The sequence below is a fragment of the Drosophila melanogaster genome, chromosome 2R, assembly GCF_000001215.4.
Source record: "Drosophila melanogaster chromosome 2R".
In the NCBI taxonomy this organism is placed as follows: domain Eukaryota; kingdom Metazoa; phylum Arthropoda; class Insecta; order Diptera; family Drosophilidae; genus Drosophila; species Drosophila melanogaster.
In genome coordinates, this window is record NT_033778.4 from 17,431,012 (window position 1) to 17,452,910 (window position 21,899).

Here is a 21,899-nt window from a genome sequence, read left to right on the forward strand (position 1 = left end):
GCTTACCTATCGATTGCTGTTCTCAAACAATTTCCATCGCTATTAGTTAGCAAACACAAATTAAAACTCGGATTCTAAAAACATAGATTTTATTAAAGAAATTACCGTTAAGTGGTATATTAAAACATACGGATGAATTAGTACACAAATGTGTTGTAGAACGTTGGAGAAACACAGTGCGAAAAATATTAAAATGAGTACCGACAGCGCCGAGGAAACGGTGATCCATTCCACTGTTCCCCATTTGGAGATTAACATATCAAACACCAACATCAGCGGCCAGATTGTTTTAAACGACTTGCTGCTCATGGAGATGCTCGCCCGGTATCCCTTCCTTATCATCCCGCAGGTGGAGCCCAAAATGGACGTTGACTACGACTCCTGGGGTTGGGATCAGCTGGCCAAGTCCTTTAACCAAAGCTACGAGCACGTTGAGCTGAGTACTCCGTTCTCCGTAAGTGAACTGAAGCTGCGTTGGGTGAAGCTGCGCCCGCTGGTCAGAGCCTTGGCCGGTTCCAAAGGGCAAATCCCTGAACCTCTGTGGCGGGTGATGCACGATGTGCACATTCGCATGCAAGCCCCGAATCCGGCGGATGTGCCGAAAACCAAGTGTCAGGAGTTTCTTCTCAGTCAGTTGCCTTTCGTGAAATCTATGGCGCAAGCGGAACGCCGGCATTTAGAAGTGGAGGTCCTCGCCCTCATCCTGGAGCAAGAGCGCCAAGAGAAAGCTACTCGAAAGCTGGGTCCTAAGGACCTGGAGACGGTTCAGAGCGAATACGACGAATTTCTTAAAGCGATACGGGTGAAAGAGCTCCCAGCAGACAATTTACTCAGTCCGGCCATGGACAGATTCGGCATTAGCCCACACAAAATAAGACCCAATGTCGCAAGTGCCAATAAAAGAATCAGATATAATAATGCTTGCAAAGGATCAAATGATGTCAAAATCAAAATAGAAACAGCTATTGAACCTAAAATTAAAGATACAACAAAATGTGACGAACGACCGATAGAAACACCACGCTTCGTTCCTCTTAAAAGCGCGAAATACTACATTAAAAGGTGTCGCATCCGGCTGAAGCGAGTGGAAATTGATGATTATTTACCCTTAGCTAGAATACGGCGCTCAAGGCGGCCTACGCTGAGAACATGACTTTCTTTCGTATAAAATGCACATAAGTTTATTAAAAAATACATTACTATAAATTACAACTTAAAACTATTGTATAATCCAAATAGCATTTTATATTTCACTTGCTTTGCATTCTCGAAGAACTAATAACTAAACAAACAAGGAGCGGGAGAACCTAGAGAACAGGAGAGCGGTTTAGCCGGGGCAGAAGGACGACAGGATTTTGTTTGCTCGTTGCCTACGATCGCCTGGTTCTTTCGATGCTTATCGGTAATCAGTAATCCGTTACACTACACAATCGTCAACAGATACTAAAGAACGCAATTTAACAGGTCTATAAATACAGTCGTTGGTTGAAAGCGTAGCACTTAACAAGAAACAAACAATGTTGATGAAATCTAACAAACGGTCATAGCTGCTAATCCTTTCTCAAAACAGTTGGTCCGCCAGGTTCCCAATGAACGTGGCCAGGTTCATGGATGAGCCCTCCTTGAATTTCAGTCCAATCGTCTTGCCGTAGGCTTGTATAAAAATGGCGCGCACTGCATTCAGGCGTTGCTTTCGTCTCCAATTGTAAAACAAAATTATGTCATTATGTATTTGCTGTCGAATAATCAGACTACAACTTACAAGTTGATGCATTGCTTGCTGGCCATAGTGCTGCCGCCTACGTCTTTGGAGGAACCGTTTGCGAAACCGTGCGTCGAGCTGCCGTTACTGATACTGCTACCACTTCCGCTCCCACTGCCACTCGATGCTGCATTGATGCTGCAGTGGTAACCATTGCCGCCATTGCATAAAGGAATGTTTGAGGAGCCGCCACCATCGGCTGCCTGTTGCGCCACAAAGCGCATCATGTAGCTGCCGTTCATCATGGAGTCAATTGAACCCGTGTCGGTAACCACCTGCCAGCTACCATTGGACGATGTAGACTCCTGTCTTTGCCGCGCATTTGATCCGGGCACTGAAATGGGGCTGGTTCTAGATCTAAAACAAGTTGAGTTCACAGTTAGTCAGGTTTCTAATTTTAGTATTCAGCTGTTCAACCTCTTCGGATTTGGCGACCTGCTGGTCAACGGATTGACTTGCGCCGGCGTCGTGGCATAGAAGTTATCTGTTATGGACATATCACAGTTGGAACAGTTTGAGTAGCTGTCGTTGCTATCTTGATCGAACGAAAGGATGTAGTCTCTGCAATTCAAAGTAAATGGACTGATAATGGTACTGTTCATTTACAATACTTGGCTATAATTCTAGTGTCTTTGGCTATACTCACTCCTTGAGCGGTTCATCGTCGCAGCAATCGGATTTGATTACTATTACACTACTGCCGCTGCTGCTGGATGTCTTGGTGCGCTTGCGGTGCTCCACAATGCTGAACTCCTCGTCCGTGATAAACTTCAGCACGTGGAAGCAGAAGAACATGATGTCTTCGCCTCGTTTCAGGCGATCGGGAAGTTGATGGCCAAACAGGTACCAGTCGTAGGCCAGTGTGAAATAGGCCATTTGCATGGCGTTCAGCGACTGATGGATGAGTCCATCTGCCCACAGAGACAGCCTGACCAAGGAGACAAACAGTGGCGTGCGATCCCAACCGCTGATGCAGTGAATCAGCAGGCCGGAGTTTTCCTCTTGCACGTATTTCAGTGTAGCTCTCAAATAGTTTTGGGTGATTGCCACCAGATCCCAATCCCGGTACTCCGACCACGCCACATCGATATCCGCAGCGGGTCCCATGTTGGGAATGTTGATATTCGCATCGTTGAACGTTTGCTTCCAGTTGTAGTGCAGGTTGCGAGCCATGTAATTATTGTCCCGGAACTTTTTGAAGAACTCACAGCCCGGATACGGCAGGGATAGAAGGTTAAAGCTCTTATAGTGCTTGTTGGGATCCGCTTTCTCTGACGAGGAAACGCTAAAAGAACAAAAAAAACAGGTGGTCAGTTTTTGTTTTGTACTCGGTATCTTAAAGTGTACTCACGCCATGAAGTATTTGATTTTGCGGTTTTCGACCATGAGGTCCACAATGGTTGAGACATTGAGCGTATGCAGCAGCTGGATGTCACTCTTGATGACTTCGTCGTAGCTGAACTGCGACTGCGCCTGGTCGTGCATGTGGGTGATCAGCGACTCGTCCGTGGAGTCAGCATCGTTCTCTTCTCCGTTTGGCGCGGTGTAATTGCCGCCACTCAGGCAGTCGTAGGCATAGTCCACCACTTTTCGGCCGTAGGTTTCTGGCATGACGGATAGCGTGGCAGAGCGGCATATGTACTTTCCGCGATACATAATCACAGGCACGGCGAATCTTTGACGGCATCTCGCATATTTGGCCATCGTTACCAATTCCCGCATTCGCTGGATATCATACTGATCCTCGTATATCGTATTTTGTGGTTGCTGTTGCGATGGCTGCTGCTGCTGCTGCTGGAGTGGATGTGGCTGCTGGGAGGGATATTGCGCGTGGAGGGGATGCATCTGCTGCGAGGGATATTGTTGCTGGAGCGGATGCTGTTGTTGCGTCTGCAGGGGATTGGCAAAGGTCACAAAGGCTTGGATGCCCACACCCTCACTTCCGGTGCTTCCTGCACTGCTGTTCAGAGGCGTGGCAGTGGCGGTTGTTCCCGAGGAGCCTCCACCTCCCACTCCCCCACCAACTTGCCCGAAGAGTCCATTTCCCGGTACCAGCGTCTTGGCCATGTGCCCGTGCTCATATTCCGGGATGAGTATTCGGCCAGGATATCGCGGACTGAGCAATCCGTTCGTATTATCCAGCTCAATTAGGCTGTAGTCGAGCTTAAACAGGTATTCGCATTTTTTGGAGATGTCGTACTCCTAAAAGGAAAGGAAAAAGATCAGGATACCATGAATAGGGAGTTAATATAATACATATATGCTAAAAGTAGATGTAATAGGTAAGGATTATGTGGTAAAATAATCGTTTGAATAAAGTTGTGCAACTTTTCTTGCCACAAATGGGATCCATTTACGAATGACCTTAGTACCCATTCACTTCGGGTAAACATTAAGTATTTGACGGGCAGTGTGTAAAGTCAATGGTTTGCATAAATCAGCGATGCCGGAGACGCTTCTTAATGGACAGCGAGATTAGAACGCGGAGTGCAACTGGTTTTCATGCATTCGCAATGTGTGTATACATATACTATATAGACATTCCTAACCCGAGTTCAATGGAACTTGGACGCTACCAGGGTAGGAGAACTGGAATCTGGATCGTTCGGCTTCGACTGGTTGCTATCTGCCGCTCAAGGGTTAAAACAGATAAGCTAAGGGGGGTAATGGCCAAGTTACAACGCCAATTAACCATCGAGATACAGTAATAAATTCACAACAAGTATAACCAATTCATAAGAAACAAAATAATACGTATTTTGTGTGCTAATCAAAAAGAATTCTAAAGGTTGTTTAGGCGACTGGCTAAAAATAGAAGGAAAGGCGAGCAAGGGGGCGGTGGCGGCGAATGGGGGCGTGGCCCCCAGCCAGCTGTCCCAGACAAACAACTGCGACTAGATAAAAGCACAATAATAATATAGCCTCAAAATAAAACGACTCGTGCAAAAACAAACACCTTGGGAAAACAGGTTTCTAGCTCACAGAGAGAAATGTGCAAAACAAATGGAGGAGAGAAAAACAAAAACTATAAAAAGACGAAGACCGCCGTAGCTGCGCAAAAATTGGCAACAACAAAAGCGAAGCAGCGAGCAAAACAAACCCGATGAAAACTTAGTGGGGCGCATGTGTGTCTGTGTGTGGGGACTCAAAACTACTGCACACAAGTGCGCAGTGCGAAGCGAACGAGCAAAACAACTAAAACGCAATTACAATTACCAAGAAAAACGCCGACGGAAACACGCAAAAGCCAATCGCTTTTTATGGTGCTTTTATTGTATTTTTAGCATTTTTGAATTGCATAACGATAGGTTTAAGATAAAACACATCAGTACAAAACTACTATTGCTTTACTATTTATTAAATACTTATTGATTACAATTTAATCGAGTATTTGGCTTACAGTGTTGGAAATTAATTTAATGATAAATGCGTTCACTGTTTTAGCGGTTGAACTATTAATACGAAGGTGAAAAATGGATCTACGGATCAAAATAATAATAATAATAAATAAAAATAGCAAATATCAAAGCTCGAAATGCCAAAGCTAGTCTTAAAAGAGTTTAGCTACTTTTGAGGTTCCATGCAGCTACTTTCGGCAGCACTGTTTGACAGATGATGCGAGCGGGAGCAGGCGAGGTGATGAGTGTGAGAGAGATGGGACTGTCGGAAAGAAAATATAAGCCCCATCGATGGCCGATGCGCGAGTGAGTGTTTGAGTGTGAGTGCGCTCCAAGTCGGAGAAGCTGCCGTTACAAAGCAGTCAAGTCACACATGCACACATGTACGGGTGGCTACTGTTGTTGTGTGCATTGAACTGCTTGCCCACTGCTTCTGTTGCCGTTGTTTCGTTGCTTTTGCTGCCGCTGTCGTTTTTTCATTGTAAGCGAGCAAGTGCAACTGTAAGTGCAGCAGCGCTGCTTGAAAAACTGAGCGCCTGTTCCAAAGGCGCTGTAAAACTTAAAAACAACAAACAGACGCGCGCTCGTTTAGTTACAGCGCGGAAAATAGTTTGCGAGCGTGGTGATCATTAAGCCCCATCGTCATCATCAACATCACGAACGGCGCTGGCGCTTTCATCATCGCTGACCCAAATAGTGAAACTCAAACCGAAAGGCTGGCTCGGAACCCAAGCTCGCCTCACAAACCCGGATTTTAAAGACTCTGCCGATGCTGGGCCACCAGAAATGCAGCAGAAGCTGCAGAGTGCGACACACTTTTCTTCGCTCTCTCTTGAAAAATGGAACCGAACAGAAAATAAAGCAGAAAAGCTTACAAAAATTAAAAAAAAGAGAGAAGAAAGAAAGAAAAAACTGAACAACAGCGGTAAGAAACCGCACAGCTGAAAATAATCGTAGTCGCACTCGTGTGCAATCGAACCGAGAAAACCACCAACCGAACCGAACCAACTCGACCAAGCACAGGGAATCAGCAAAAGAAAAGGGTGGAGAGGTCGCCCATTAAGTACAGTACGACTTCTTTAACTGTGACATTAACGGAGCTGCACTTTCCTCAGGGGAACGTAATGGAAAGTAGTCAAGTAAACACCATTGAGTTGCAACATTGTATAAATGAATAAAACTATTCAGACCAACAACTACTTCAACCAAGCTACCACTTATTTTTAATACGTATTTTCATGTCATATTCCGCCTTAAGTTATGTTTACTGTATAAGCTGACTCTTGAGCTCCTGCTCTGACTCTTGTCTTGTGTGGTTTTTTTTTTGCCAAATAACCTGAAAAACTGAAGGAGGCCTCGGTGCTGGCCACACGATGCATATTCATCAATCCGCCGGCGACAGGGAAATGGCTTTTCTTGAATGAATTATTCAGTGGCATTAAACTGGGGCCACTGACCACACCCAAAATGACTGCGACAGAGAGGGGAGTTCCGCCTTTGATTCTCGTTGTTCTTGTTTACATGATTTATGCTTGCGCTTTAAAATGTGCAGCGTGTTGTTTTCGTCGGCGTTCAAAGACCCCCCCGATATGAAAACAAGTTGCGCCCACGTTTCAAACTCTGAGTTGGCGTTGGGATCAGGTTCCAAATCAAGGAACTGCCATAAGCAGTACAGTTCGGTTGGGTTTATTATAAGTTAAATAAATAAACATATTTATCTATATAAGTATAAACAATGCCTTTCTTTTCCAACATAAAGCAACCAAAAACAAGGCATTGTTTACATTGTGCATTGTAAAATAAATATTTTAAGGTTTATTACGACGCATATGTATGTAAATGACTGAATTGAAAATAATATGCTAAAACTTTTAACCACAACTTTTATAATTTCAACTAATCTTTACGTTAACGACTAGCATTTCTTTTAATTTATGCAACATCATCCACATCGATTGTGGATATTAATGAACTTTTAGTATGCAAATTGCCGGTGCAGTTAACTTGCATTTATTTCTTTAAGATGTACATAATTATCACCACGGGTATAGAAAAACACTTGACAGTGTGTGGGGCAACTTTCGAAAGGCATTGAAACCGCTTTGTGGATAATATGCGAAGAAGATGTATCCAATGGAGGAGTTTTTTGCCGCCCTGAAGAGCTAAATGATTTTTGCTTGCCAAACAAACGCCTGAAAGCACTTCAAACACTTCGCAATGACAATAATTGAGCGCAGTAAGTGGGCGTTACGAATAATGAGTACGAGGCAGGGTTGTTTCAGAAATCTATTTATCATTTGCTTAATTTATTCGCCAGCCAGCCAGGAAGAGATTTTCCCCGCCCACACTAGTTGCCACAAACAGAACTGAGTTCCGCCAGGCGCCGATCGCTTTTCACGCTTTCTGGCTTCCCATCAGACAATTCACTGTGATGCGAAAAGAAGGTCATCTGAATAATCGATTCAGTTTGGCAATGCCAGCATGGGCTAGCAGAAACGATATGAAGTTCTATTACATCCGAAAATATTACACTAATCATATATTAACTCATACAAATAAGGCAACACTTGGGTTTAATGTGGGTTACATTTTTCCCAGTGCTTTAATCCAGCACTACCACAAATTAAAATCAATAAGTAGAATAAAATTTCTGCGCTCCTGTTGGCGCTTTGTAAATCAAGCACACAACTAAATAATTCGTTTTGCCTTCAGCCAACATCCCCTATATTTTATGCTTAGGTCATAACCAAACGAAGTCCGATCCCCCAACCAACGTAACGAATCCGAATCTGAATCCGAACTCTCACCAAATATTTGAGTAAAGCGGCATTGCCATTTCGCACATTATCGATTTTATCTGTTAGCGAACAGGCGAGCATGAATGTCAAGTTGGTGGCTAAAAATCGGCAGCATCCGAAACCACGCGTAGCTGGAAAATCGAAGGAGTAGTAGCGAACACGGCGATGCCGAGTTGTGCCCTTCTTCTAATCATGCTTGCATGGTGGGTCCGGATGCTAGGCAGTTAGTCCGGAATGCGCAAGGAGTTCCGCACCAGGGTGATTCGACTTACTGCACTTCGACTGGCGGAGCCATATCCATTCACACATATGTTCATATATATGAGCATGTAACTGGAAGCATTGGAACCCCTTTATCGGAGTGGCCCTTAATCAAATCGAACTCGCCGGCTCTCTTCATTGTGGACATGCGCCCGAAAAGCTGCTGCTGCATCCCCGATAAATGTTGGAAACGCAGCTGCTCGCACTGCTACAGATGCGGGTATGCGGAGATGCATCTTCCCCTCCACTCCGCTAGACACTCCTCCCGTCTGGCCATTCCCTTCAAGGGGGCGATTACTTCCACTCCTGCGTTCCTGGCACAAGTGTCTGTGGTGCGACCCACGCACCTTGCAGCAAACAGCTGGCCATCATCGAACACACTTTGCACACACACACACACACACTGCCTACAAAGGGGGCGGCGCGGGGAGGAGCATCCAAACGCGTGGGAGCAAAGTTCAACGTGCAACAGGCTGTCATAAAAGGGTGCAGGGTGCCAAGTCGTGCCAAGTCGCACAGTGGGAGTATCTTAACAGGCGCTCTTTAGAAAAGTGGAACAAATGGAACAAAAAGTTTGAACAATTTTATATTTCTATATTTCTTTATAATTGATATAAATAAACAATCATTGACCCACAATTCATGGCAGTTCTCATTTCCCAACTCTACACACTGAGGTCATCAAATAATTATTTTTGGCATGCTTGACGAGCTACCATAATGTATACATTAAAAATCAATCACCAAAAACGCGTTAGCCTTGTCAATTTCAATGTACTTTTTATATATTTTTCAACGTTTAGATATAATAATAATTTTAGGAAACAATAAATAGCTTTTAAAAGCTTATTGATCCTGAAATCTTCGACTGATAAGGCGCAACATAAACTCTATTGCTCATAGATTCCTCATATTTGACCCATTTTGTTCGAACTTATCCCACAGTACCCAACTTTGGTTGCAATTGTTGCGCTGGAAGGCGTCGCACTTCCGCTCTTCCGGCGATTCCTGCGCGCCTGTGCCGCATTTTCCAAAGCGCCCACACAAATGACGCCGCACGGCTTGCAGCGCAGCTGCATCCGTTTCCGGGGGCGGTGGTGGGAAGCTGCCGTTTGACGGGGGCGTGGCCACGGCACAGACTGCTGCCAACAACAGCAGGCGAGCAGGACCGACCAGAAGGGTCCAACACTCAATGCTCCGTACACCGGCGTTTGTCATACGGTGTCTCCACTGTTCCTGGAACTGGTTGCAACCCCCAAAACGAGTGCAATCTCCGAACTGGAAGCGAGCTGCAGACTGGAAGGCTCCAGGCGGGATACACATTAATGCGGAGGAGTAGCTGCAGTCCAGGTCCTGCAGCTCCTGGGACCAGAGTAGTGTTCCAGCAGGCGCCAAAGGCAGCGCTCGCAACGCGGCCATTTTTGGTCCAATTGGTTTGGATTAAGCCGATTGTTGCCAAAAAGAAAATAGAAGAAAAACTGCAGCTAGCCATCGCTAGCCATCCAAAACAATACATACAACAGAGTACGTTTTCCATATTCCATTGTATTGCAAAATCATTTCAGCCTTTTCTTCGTTTTCAGCAGGTGAAATTTTTGCAACAATCTTTGATTGACAACGAAAGCAGCAACAAAAACAACAACAGGTGGGTTTTAACACTGTGCAAATAAACAAATAAAATATATAAAAATAAAAACAACAAAAAACGGCAAACACACGGCAAGACGCGCGGACAAAAAATGTTTACGAAAGTGAGATATTTATGAAGAAAAAGCCTTCCCTGCTATTTCTGGCATTTCTCTGCTTGGCCAGGGATTGACTTTTTGGCGCCCACACGAGCAGACAGATGGTCCACCCCACCCGCGCAGATACTTAATACAAATGCAAATCCCAATACACACTCGCAACTGCAACAGTTTTCAATGCCAGGCCATAAAAATAAATCAGTTGGCGATAGTACGTACAACCAATGCGCAAAAATGATGTGTAACTCACTCGCTGAAAACAAAAGTGATATAATGATCAGCACATTGTTAATAGATGATCATCAGCGGAACTTTCCTATATGGCAACAAAATGTGTGGGAATCAATAAAACAAAGAAGACAAAACTCGACAGCTTTCTAATGTCTTCACATAAATGGAAAGAACATGTTTACAATTAGTAGATAGATAAAAACGAGAAATAATTAAAGAACTAAGGAAGTAAAGCAGGACTAATGTCAATTTGCATGTTTACCTATGTTTCAATTTTCAGTACCTAAATCAAACTATAAAAATTGAGAATGGCCGAGTATAGACCATCCACTTCGTGGCCCCATCGGATGATGAGCTTCCAGTGCCGGCAGGCGGACCTGAATCGCCTGGTGATGAACTATCTGGTTACAGGTGAGCCTCACTAGTATGCTTCCCCCCTAACTGAAGTACATAACTTCAAATTTAGAGGGATATCAAGAGGCCGCCAAGCGTTTCATGACCGAGGCGTCTGTGAAGCCGGGTCCACACATGGACACCATCGGGGATCGTTTAAGGATTCAGGATGCCGTGCGTGTGGGTCAGGTCAAGTACGCCATGGACCTGGCCACACGGATCTATCCACGGCTCTTCGAGACCGACAACTATGTATTTTTTCACATGCAACAGTTGCGCCTGATCGAGATGATCAGGGATCAGAAGATGGAGAAGGCCTTGAAGTTTGCCCAGAGCAAGGCAGCGGGCTTTTCCAAGGTCGATCCAAGTCACTACCACGAAGTGGAGCGGACCATGGGTCTGCTGGCCTTCGATCGGCCGGAATACAGTCCCTACGGGGAGCTGATGTACTACTCATATCGCCAAAAGGTGGCCGGTGAAATGAATGCAGCCATGTTACGCTGCCACGAGGATGAGAGTAAGAGCAAAGAGGAGCCCATGGAGCCAAGAATGATGTTCCTCATCAAGCTAATCCTTTGGGCCCAGGCCAAGCTGGATCGCGAGGGATTCACCGACTACCACAAGCTTGATCTTGGCCACGCGGATTTCGAGGAAGAGTTCCGCCGGAGTTTCCAGGGTTTCTAAGTCCATAAGCATACAATAATTGTCCAACGATTGTCGGTCGGCGTCTACTGCGAAACTTTTTAAATGTACGTTGATTTTTTTTTTTTAGCAAATCTACATATATAAATGTATTTTTTTTTGTGGTGAACCAACATAAATAAGTGTAATTTTTTTTGATGGATGTTGAATATTAAATATTTCCATGTCTTGATGTAAATTGGAGCAAACTCAATCTTATTATTCACTCGATTTTTTTCTGAGTCCTTTTAAGAGGATTGCTTGTTTTTGGTTGCTGCGATAAGACGAGGAGTAAAACTTATGAATTTGGAAAGCTCTTCAATTTCAATTTAAAGATTTCCAAATATATTTCAGGTAGCAATATTATCTTTAGCTGCAATTTAAATGCCATTTTGACCTTATTAGCTCGTATATTTAACCCATTTAATGGTTCTTACATACGTTCTCTGTAAGCTATAAACCTCATCGCCTGCCTACGTCATTTGCTTAGGTATTGTGACTTTGGCTGGGCGAACGCCTAATCTAATCGGTGTGGCTAAACTTAACCCTGAACCCCGAGGAGACTGGGAAATAAACAAGTGAGAGAGAAGCGCACACATAATTCACCCTTTGCACCCCATCAAAAATGCAATGCTTTGTATCAAGGGGCAGTAGCAGCGTTTTGTTTGTGCCTTCGAATAGCTGGCAGATAGATAAGGAATAGGAAAATACTTGTGGAAAATCAAATCGAAGGTTGGCGCCCTGGTTGGTGATAAGACCTAGCCATTGTTTGATAAAAACATACGTTTGCAACAAAGTTTGCGGTAGCGGTTAAACATTCACAAGTAAGTATGCACATATGTATGTATGTATGTACATATTTATGTGCCGATTGCAGCTGAACAAACCGATGTAAGATCGTCGCGGAAACGTGAGTTACGTGCCAAGTTCCCACTTGGCTTTCCTCGCTCTGTTTCCAGGCAGCCTGGCTCGGGGATTTGGCTTAAATATATTCACCAGCACTGGCATGCAAATGAGCAGCGGCTGTTGCCAAGTTGCCATTACAATTGTTATTCTGTGTTATTGCCGGTTAAGCGGGCGATAAGATGGCATTACACACTGGACTATTTAAAAGGCGTGCGTGACATTCGAGGGGGGTAAAATGGATGAACGGGTGCAAGGGGATGAGCTGAAGGCAAAAGACAAAAGTTGAATTCGAGTGCGTGTCGTGGAAAGAAAATGCACATTTATGCGTGGGTCAGGGGCGGGCCTAAAAAGGCCGTTGTTAGGCTTTTAATTATCGCTTAGCACAGCTTAGTGGGATATTGAGTTTCAATGGCAATTCGAGAACAAAAGCCATTAGGAAGTTTCCGGTTTCGGAAAACCTGCTTACTCGGGATTTCCTAGTTGAAATTGATTTAATAATCAAAATGAATGCAACTCGATAAGGAACTCTGAAAGCTGAAACTTAATATTTAATTCTTATCAATTAATTAAAAATTTGCTAAGAAACGGAATAGAAAAATCAATTAAATTAAATAATATTAGGACCATAAAATGTATGTTAATAGAAATTATACAAAAATACCGTTTATTGCTCATCTTATTTAAAAAAGATATTTTAATTAGTGATTAGTGCTCTTATAGGTAACAACCTTGATTGACTACCAAATTGGAAAAGCTATCCCGTGATTAATTCTGCTCTTTGAGAAAACGAACCATTAAGTCCTTCAAACGACATGTTTTACCGCCTATTGATTGCCATGAAAATGCGATTTTCCTCGCAGGAAGCTTAATGGCAGCCATTTTGAGTGGCTCAGTATTTTCGGGGCGCGGCAGAAGGAAGACGGCGAGGGAGAGGAGCGCAAGAAAGGGAAGAGAATAAGAGCAATAGGAGGACAGGACATTATGACGTGTCCTCGGTGTAAGCGCCACGCACACTAGCACAACAGGCATATCATGCATGGGTGTGTGTGTGTCTGCGTGTTTTTGCGGCGGCAGCACGTGCACGTGCGCCTAAATGTATGTCACACACACAGTCACAGACACAAGCACACACTGGTACCGTTAACTTACCGCCGTCCCTTCCTCAAAGGCCGCCGCCTCGAAGGACTTTTTTTCGAAAGTTTCCAATAGATCGTGTAGGTGCTGCTGCGTTACGTTTACCATGTGGTTTGGCGTCAGGCTGCACATTTTTGCGGCGCTGCATTTACCGTTATATTCCTTTATATCTTCTTAATCACACACACACACAGGCACTTAACACACACGACACTGGCAAAAGCACAAGCCCACGCACACACGTTTACGCTCGCAGAAAGACGCCGAATATGAACAATATTTCCCGTGACTTTTCTCTTCTCGCGTATTGTATTTTATCTGCTGCGTATTTGAGTCGCGTTTATCGCTTCTACGCCGTTTACACGTTTCGCTTTCGCGTTTGTTTGCTTTGCTTTGCTTTTTACGCCCTAGAAGACGGCGTATGCGACGTCATCAAATCTTTGCGGCCGCAAACGCAATTTAATTTTTGGCCCCTGCGCTTACGATTAGTGCTACTAGTGTTGCTGTCGTCGTTGCGCTCGTAATTCCGTTTGTATAAAAATGAGCTACGTAATATATTATATTCGCAACGGAGGAAAGCGACAAACGTCAAACAGCCGCGACTAAAAAAACAACATGAAATTGTAGTGGTGGAGAAACATCGATGACCCCCGATGCTTAATCGATTAGAAAAAGTTTTCTGTAATCGTTTGGTACTTGCCAGTGGTGGGCCAGCATTGTTGACTCAAACCCTGGTTTGAAACAACGGTGCCAGAAATATTTCTACATTTTGTCTTACAAAAAAGTTGATGATCCGAAAAATATTTTGCTGTATTGCCCCATACTTTTCCTGTTTTTTGTACCCTTTAATATATTTTGCTTTATATGTTCCAAGACATTATTTATTGTCTTGATAACAAATATTTTTTTTAAACTTTTGCTCCATAGAAAATTAAAATAATGTGATCAATAACAGAGACGTTGCATCTTATTGAATTCCATTTTTTTAGCAGTAAGCGTTTGGATCCGCAATTGATCCTTCACAAGCCGTATGAGTTGAATTATATCGAGCTGCTTTTGATCTCGAATTATGGTGACTTCCTGGGAGGTTTTGACGTCCCCTAAATCAAAAGATTGTTCATACGTATGAGACGGTCAAATTTCAAGGTTATTTGTAATACTTTACTTACCCTGCTATTATAAGTTTTAGAATGCTAGGCTTTAAAATAAAAAGCACGAATATGATGGTACCCTGGGACCAATTAAAGTAGTCAGCCACCATTAAAGCCCTAGCCCAAGCTTGCTGTTTGGTTAACAAAAAGGATAATATCTCAAAGCTCCACGACAAACCCATTAAGATGAAAAGTCGCAGGAATATAGCAAACCTATAAAAGATTACAAAAAGTGCCATTTGACATTATAGTTATTATCTTATAATATAATATAATTACATTTGTTGGTCATTTATCTGTTGGTTTGTTTGTTGCTTGTGGACAAGGCCTTTCACATTTTTCTTTATGTTATATATGTAAATCGCCGAAAGGACAAACATTATTATGTTGAAAGCGATTAGCAACAGCATCGGGCCATAGAAGTAGATCATGACAGTCATATCGCCAGCTGTTGGTTAACAAAACGAGTTACACCGTAATTGTAATTATAGGAATAGTAACTTACTGTAGATCCAACAATTTTTGCCGACGCCCACGCGGGGTCTCAACTTCTCGTTCTTAACCACCTGGTCAGCTGTATAGGTGATTGCAGTCATGATTAGCGGTATACCCCAGGCGTATAAGTTGTATGCACGGAACGGATTTTCTGGCAGCAATCGGTGCAAACAGTTAGAGGCTAGACTAAACTTAATCCGCAAGTGGATTCCAATCACAGAAAGCCAAAAGAACGCGGCCATGACGGAGAAGTAGCCCAGGAACCCTGATCATGATATCGAAATGTGAAATTAGTCGTCCTTTATCTTGTAATCGCCACAAGCAAACCTGCTGTAACGCAGAAGCCGGAGGAGTATTTCCACACGTTGAGGACCAGGAAGAAATAGCCCAAGAACAAAGAGGCCAAGTAGCAGATGAAACACTTTCCGTGCAGGTTGCGAAGCTTCTCGACATAGAGGTACACGCTGATCGTTAGGATTATGCATATCAAGGATATCACTATCGCTGTGAGAAAGGACATTAACTAAAAACCTTAAAGTCAAGCAGGGAATTCAGCTTACCAACGGTCTTCCACGTTCTGGAGTGCTCAGACGAAAGTGGACAGAAGTGGGGTGCAATTCGGATACTATCATCCTTAAATGAAAGATGCTGGACGCAGTACTCCCGCTTGCTCAGTTCCACTTTGTCCCAGTGACGCAGAAGAGAGCCGTTCTACAGAGATTCAAAAAAGGTTACGATCTTCAGAAGTGACAGAAACACAGGAAAGTAACCTCAAACAGAGTGAATTCATTGCCCGGCAGTTCGTGATTCAAAAAGTACATCCGGGGACATCCGGGCTTGGCCAGATCCGACTGCACGATCAGATCCTCCTTGAAGTGTCTCCTGACCACCGACCCGTCGCTGAGCGTCACGTTCACGAAGGGATCGTGCTTGTTCAGCTCGTCCTCCGACATGTCGCCATAGCACTTGCTCTTTTGCATCTTTTGGTACTGGGGGCAACAAAACCGGATGCATGGCCTGAGGTGGCAGGCACATCCTCGTACGTGGCTCGCCACCTTCTCCTTCGAATCGTCGGCCAGGAGCTTGTAGTCATATTCAGCTGTCAAATGGGCGGGGATCAGCAAGCCTTCGTAGAGGTACGATCCGTTCGAGAATCTTGGCGCTTTTGAAATATCTACGGTGTCGAAGAAGTCGCAACCGGGAATTTCGGCATTTGATTTTGGCATCAACAGAAAAAGAACTGCAATTAACAATATCCGCATTTTCTGCAAAGGAAATTAATATGATAGGCAACTGAATTCAAATGATGTATGCTATTCTGTAAGTATATACGGTTTTAAACCAAGTTACGTGTTCACAATTAGAAATAAAGTAGCAAAATAACCTCCGCAAAACTGAAAACTGATCTAAATACTTATGAAAAACAAAAAATTGAGTCATGTGCTATAGCATTCTGAGTAAGTTGTTTTTTTTTTTTTATAAAAGTATAACTTATCAACTGTTAAAAATAAATTCAACAAATCCATCTGTTATGACTAAGCATTCTCTACGAAGCTGAAGCAAGTTCATTTTTAGAAACAAGGCAGGCACAATATTTATTCGTCTAAGAGGACGAAATTGTATAAAAACGGTCAAATCGTACTCGAGTGGTCCTTCTTATGCTTAACGATCCAAAATCGTAAAAACTTTGAATATAAATACTTACGCAAGGGTCAAATGGAACGACTAACACAAAAAACATGTTTATGCGACCAGAGTTTTAAGATGACTGATCCCAAAATGCGAACAACTCAACCGATATATGCGATGTCAAGGGAGAACGAGAATGTGCTCGACTATAAGATACCCCATACTCAGCGACTATCGGCGGTAACCGTGCCATTCTATCAGTTTCTGGCATGTACATAGAAAGATAAATTTAAGTAATAACACGCAAAGTTAATACAGGCTGGTGAACGGACATATCCATATTAGGAATTGAATGCTTTATACAATCGAAAGGTTTACGTTTACATATTACCCTATTCTACAAATCTAATATTCCCATTGGCCAGTCGATAATGTGCGCTGCTGTCACCGAATACCTCGAATATCTCTTAAAGTAACTTCTCAATTTTAAAGCCGTTTTTCAGACTTAAGGGCAATGAAATGATATATATATATATATTTCAGTTTGTAGTGTCCACGTTTGCTTCATAATATTGACACGTCCACTAACCGACCAAATCAGTCACGCCCATAATTTTCAAAAATGCATTAATTTGTTGTATTTTATTATTTTTTCTTGCCAATTACTATCGAAACGAAAGAGAAATTTTTAAATGAAAGAACTAGCTGAGAAATGAGTATCTTATAGTCGAGGAACTCGACTAGATCGTTTTTTTGTAATTTTCTCTATCGTTCAGTTCTATGACTTTTTATGATTTTTTGCATACCGTTAATGTAAACCAATATTCCATTTTTTTTTTAAATTTATATTCAAGTAATTTATTGTTTTTTAACGATGTGCTTGATAAATTAAAACTGTGTTATTATTATTATCCTAAGTTAATAACATTTTAAAGTTGTTTATAAATATTCAGAAATTTTTATTTTTAGTTAGTCATTGTCATAAAAAGTCATAATATAATCATTTGTAGTTCTTTGAATTAAGTTGAGGCAGTAAAAACAGTACGAATTATTACGAAATTATTATCACGAGTGAGCATACATAAGTGCTGATGCGAAAAGTATTTTCCTGAGTTTTTATCCTCCATCCATAATAATAGACCAGGGTATATAAATGCCGAGTATTCATGCCTATAAGATTCGTACATATCCCCATGTAGTAGTTGCTTTGATCTCGCTTTGATGGCACGTCTAGGATGGATTGGAATAGATTATTATTGCAAAAAGTTATAACTTAAAGGACAATTACATTCAACATTTAATTAAAACTTAGATATGCTTAGACACCGTGCAGAAATCAAGATACTTGAAAAGTGATAAGTAGCAAATATTCGTAGCCCATATGAGCATACGATATGTGAGCAATAATGAGCAAGCAAAGCAGCCTTTGGTCACGATCATTAGGCTGCCTGTTAGTGATTCAAAATAGAAGGTTTCCAACACCAAATGAACTAATAAACTGTATTTTCACATTACCCATATATTAAAAAACACTGGGGTCAATTTTCGTATTCTGAAGTGAGATATGTTCATCGCTGGCGCCGGCTTCATCCCTCCCACCCTTAATCCTGCTCAGCCAGATGATAGAACCAGGTTAATTGGACCTCCTATGGAAGAACCGATAACTTACCGTTCCTTCAGTAGCTTCAGTGTGCTGGGCCTCAGAACAAATAGCAGAAATATGACGGTGCCCTGTGACCAATTGAAGTAATCAGCCACCATAAAAGCCTTGGCCCAAGCCTGATTTTTGCTCAACAAAAACGAGATTATTTCCAAGCTCCAGGACAAGCCCATGATGATAAAGAGTCGCAGGAATAGGGCGTAACTTTAAAAGCCATAGAAAATAATTTAAAATTTAAACTTTTGGATTTAGAACTGTATAAAATATGGTAAAATTATTACGTCTGCTTGTCCGAATTGAGCCTATTGGTTGTTTTTTGCTGTTGAGTAAAGTTTTGTGCTTCCTTCTTCACTTTCATTATACGAAAAGCCGTCAGGACAAACATTGTTATGTTGAAAACAATTATCAGTAGCATCGGGCCATAGAAGTAGATCATGACAGTCATATCCCCAGCTGTTGGTTAAAAAAAAAACGAGTTACACCGCAATTGTTATTATAGGAATAGTAACTTACTGTAGATCCAACAATTTTTGCCGACGCCCACGCGGGGTCTCAACTTCTCGTTCTTAACCACCTGGTCAGCTATATAGGTGATTGCAGTCAGGAGCAGCGCCATGCCCCAGGCGTATAAATTGTAAGAAAGGAACCGATTCTGTGGCAAGAAACGGTTCAACCAGCTGGAGTTGCCGCTAAATGAATTCCAGAGGGTAAGACTGATGACAGAAAGCCAAAAGAACGCGGCGATGACGGAGAAGTAGCCCAGGAACCCTGATCATGATATCGAAATGTGAAATTGGTCGTCCTTTATCTTGTAATCGCCACAAGCAAACCTGCTGTAACGCAGAAGCCGGAGGAGTATTTCCACACGTTGAGGACCAGGAAGAAATATCCCAGGAACAAGGAGGCCAAGTAGCAGATGAAACACTTTCCGTGCAGGTTGCGAAGCTTCTCAACATAGAGGTACACGCTGATCGTTAGGATTATGCATATCAAGGATATCACTATCGCTGTGAAAATGGACATTAACTAAAAACCTTAAAGTCAAGCAGGGAATTCAGCTTACCAACGGTCTTCCACGTTCTGGAGTGCTCAGACGAAAGTGGACAGAAGTGGGGTGCAATTCGGATACTATCATCCTTAAATGAAAGATGCTGGACGCAGTACTCCCGCTTGCTCAGTTCCACTTTGTCCCAGTGACGCAGAAGAGAGCCGTTCTACAGAGATTCAAAAAAGGTTACGATCTTCAGAAGTGACAGAAACACAGGAAAGTAACCTCAAACAGAGTGAATTCATTGCCCGGCAGTTCGTGATTCAGAAAGTACATCCGGGGACATCCGGGCTTGGCCAGATCCGACTGCACGATCAGATCCTCCTTGAAGTGTCTCCTGACCACCGACCCGTCGCTGAGCGTCACGTTCACGAAGGGATCGTGCTTGTTCAGCTCGTCCTCCGACATGTCGCCGTAGCACTTGCTCTTTTGCATCTTTTGGTACTGGGGGCAACAAAACCGAATGCATGGCCTGAGGTGGCAGGCACATCCTCGTACGTGGCTCGCCACCTTCTCCTTCGAATCGTCGGCCAGGAGCTTGTAGTCATATTCAGCTGTCAAATGGGCGGGGATCAGCAAGCCTTCGTAGAGGTACGATCCGTTCGAGAATCTTGGCGCTTTTGAAATATCTACGGTGTCGAAGAAGTCGCAACCGGGAATTTCGGCATTTGAGTTTTGCAATAACAGCAAAAGAAATGCGGTGAACGATCCAATAACTATTCGCATTTCCTGCCAAACAAAAAATCATATGAATATTTTTCTTCATATGGGAATAGAAGACGTACATATCTGTTTTTTTATTAATCCTAAAATTGTGTTTTTTTATTTGAGAGCGTACAGAAAGACGTTAAAATGTACATGTATTGCAGCTTAAATTGGAAATTCCATAGAAGCCAACAGACCCACCCATTTATTATTCTTTGTATATGTATGTACATACATACATATAAAATACATCCGATAATTCTGCATAATTTGTTTGCTTTTGTGTGTTTTGTTTTTGTTGTTTGTTAAGCATTTCACTTCTTGGAACTTGACCATAAAATTCATTGAGATTTCCAAGAAATCTACACTCTAAATTTTGGCACAATTAACTGATTCAGTTTCCAAAAAAAAAAAAAAAATTGTGTGCACAAGTTGCCAAGACTCTGGATTAACAAAGATAATATTATATTATACAATTAATTTTCTCCCGCTACCATTCAACTTTTTATATTCGTTACTTGTAAATTAAAAGGGTTTACTAGATTCGCTTGAAAGTATGTAACATGTAAAATACAAGTTTACGCCCCTTTAAAGTAAATACATATACATTGATCAGGATCCCTAGCTGAGTAGACCTGGCCTTGTCCTAATGTTCGTCTGTCTTAATGAAGGTCCAGATCTCGAGACATTATTTCCGTCCGCTTCTAAGGAAGCTCGTATCTGTTTTTATTCTATATGCATATAACTTTAGATAAGAAATAATAAAAAGATAAATTGACTATAAATTCATGCTCGTTGTTTCTGACAATATACAATTTTAGTTATAGTTTGATCAAAATTAGGCGACTGCATCATATAGCTGAAAATAGGAAAATACCGATAATGCCCTTACGCCAACAAACCGACCAAAACTGCCATGCCCACACTTTTGCAAAATTTTTTGTTACCTTTTCATATTAATTACATTCTCTTGTACATTTCTATCGATTTACCAAAAAACCTTTTGCCACGCCTACGACAATAGAATTCCACAACTATAGCATTTTCTCTAGTTTTTTAAATACATTGAGTGCAAGGGTATTTTGGCTTCGGCTTGTGAAAGCTGCTTTCTACCTTCTTTCTATTATACATACCCACATGTTTGTATGTGTATGTAGATTCTCATTTTTATTTTTCACTGCCAAAATTCATCCGTACGTTTGTTTAACATACAAACACATACATATGTATGCACATTTTTGCCTTTAAAAATGTTTCATTAATGCCCAATACAGCCTTGTGCAAATGTATCCATGAAGTGACTGGACACACACACATGTGCGAATTCTTAAATGTGTTAGAAGAGAGCAACATTTAACGCTCTCTTAAATTCACAGAATTTGTTATTTAAATATTTTTCACTGGAAACTTATTATTATTGTTTAAAACATTGAAGAAGAGTAACCTTTAACACAAGCAACTGATTTGCCGCGACAAATTTAAATACCAATAAACCTTAAAGTTTAAAATAAAATATACAAGTGTGTATATTCGCAGCCGCGTTATCTTTTTTACCGACTGATCCGTTCCACGTCGAAAAAGAGACTAGTCTTCCATTTTCACAAATTCAGATTGCGTCCGTGTGTTCCATAAAGTTCTTCGAACGATAGAGTTGCCATTTAATTGACAAGATACTAGTTCCAATTGTTTCACCACACCAGTTTATTTTTTTTAAATAAAAGGTAATATTTTTATTTTTAAAAGGTGTTTCTGAACTTATTGATAGTTCTATAACTAAACTCAGTTTGGAACTCAGTTCCAATATTGTTTTTTGTTAAGTGACAAACGGTTTTCAAACAAAATAAGTCATATCATACGTCTGCGTGATTAGCACTAAAGTTTTGTTAGGAACTATTACATCTT

General features: G+C 42.0%; 5 protein-coding genes across 8 annotated transcripts, besides 2 other annotated features; 2 read left to right on the top strand and 3 right to left on the bottom strand.

Moving 5' to 3' along the window:
* The first annotated feature begins 20 nt into the window (after positions 1-20).
* Lhr (Lethal hybrid rescue) lies at positions 21-1,208 on the top strand. Its single transcript, NM_137366.4, has one exon. The coding sequence runs from the start codon at positions 149-151 to the stop codon at positions 1,151-1,153; it is 1,005 nt and encodes a 334-aa protein (NP_611210.3). The 5' UTR covers positions 21-148; the 3' UTR covers positions 1,154-1,208.
* EDTP (Egg-derived tyrosine phosphatase) lies at positions 1,162-13,927 on the bottom strand. 2 transcript variants are annotated; one of them, NM_079046.3, is made up of 6 exons: positions 13,325-13,927; positions 3,114-3,964; positions 2,409-3,047; positions 2,180-2,323; positions 1,763-2,119; positions 1,162-1,697 (listed from the first exon to the last, which is right to left on the bottom strand). In NM_079046.3, the coding sequence occupies exons 1-6, from the start codon at positions 13,439-13,441 to the stop codon at positions 1,562-1,564; spliced, it is 2,244 nt and encodes a 747-aa protein (NP_523770.2). In that variant the 5' UTR covers positions 13,442-13,927; the 3' UTR covers positions 1,162-1,561. The 2 variants fall into 2 exon arrangements, with proteins under 2 accessions (NP_523770.2, NP_995873.2); NM_206151.2 differs by having other exon boundaries at positions 2,180-2,344.
* Positions 9,286-11,472, top strand: CG18467 (uncharacterized protein). The gene is made up of 4 exons (NM_137367.3): positions 9,286-9,743; positions 9,803-9,864; positions 10,476-10,606; positions 10,662-11,472. The coding sequence occupies exons 3-4, from the start codon at positions 10,504-10,506 to the stop codon at positions 11,270-11,272; spliced, it is 714 nt and encodes a 237-aa protein (NP_611211.3). The 5' UTR covers positions 9,286-9,743; positions 9,803-9,864; positions 10,476-10,503; the 3' UTR covers positions 11,273-11,472.
* A 246-nt stretch (positions 13,928-14,173) lies between the features above and the next one.
* Positions 14,174-16,472, bottom strand: mthl4 (methuselah-like 4). The gene is made up of 7 exons (NM_176214.3): positions 15,726-16,472; positions 15,516-15,666; positions 15,283-15,459; positions 14,966-15,220; positions 14,740-14,908; positions 14,479-14,673; positions 14,174-14,409 (listed from the first exon to the last, which is right to left on the bottom strand). The coding sequence occupies exons 1-7, from the start codon at positions 16,215-16,217 to the stop codon at positions 14,295-14,297; spliced, it is 1,554 nt and encodes a 517-aa protein (NP_788394.1). The 5' UTR covers positions 16,218-16,472; the 3' UTR covers positions 14,174-14,294.
* An 812-nt stretch (positions 16,473-17,284) lies between these two features.
* Positions 17,285-17,345: a mobile genetic element.
* A 176-nt stretch (positions 17,346-17,521) lies between these two features.
* mthl3 (methuselah-like 3) lies at positions 17,522-21,587 on the bottom strand. Of its 3 annotated transcripts, none has more exons than NM_145335.3 (9): positions 21,442-21,587; positions 19,518-20,021; positions 19,308-19,458; positions 19,075-19,251; positions 18,758-19,012; positions 18,526-18,697; positions 18,254-18,448; positions 18,100-18,191; positions 17,522-17,814 (listed from the first exon to the last, which is right to left on the bottom strand). In NM_145335.3, the coding sequence occupies exons 2-8, from the start codon at positions 20,016-20,018 to the stop codon at positions 18,107-18,109; spliced, it is 1,536 nt and encodes a 511-aa protein (NP_663308.1). In that variant the 5' UTR covers positions 20,019-20,021; positions 21,442-21,587; the 3' UTR covers positions 17,522-17,814; positions 18,100-18,106. The 3 variants fall into 3 exon arrangements, with proteins under 3 accessions (NP_663308.1, NP_001286526.1, NP_001286527.1); NM_001299597.1 differs by having other exon boundaries at positions 21,131-21,587; NM_001299598.1 differs by lacking the exon at positions 21,442-21,587 and adding an exon at positions 20,078-20,285.
* Positions 20,533-21,010: a mobile genetic element.
* Positions 21,588-21,899: the final 312 nt, after the last annotated feature.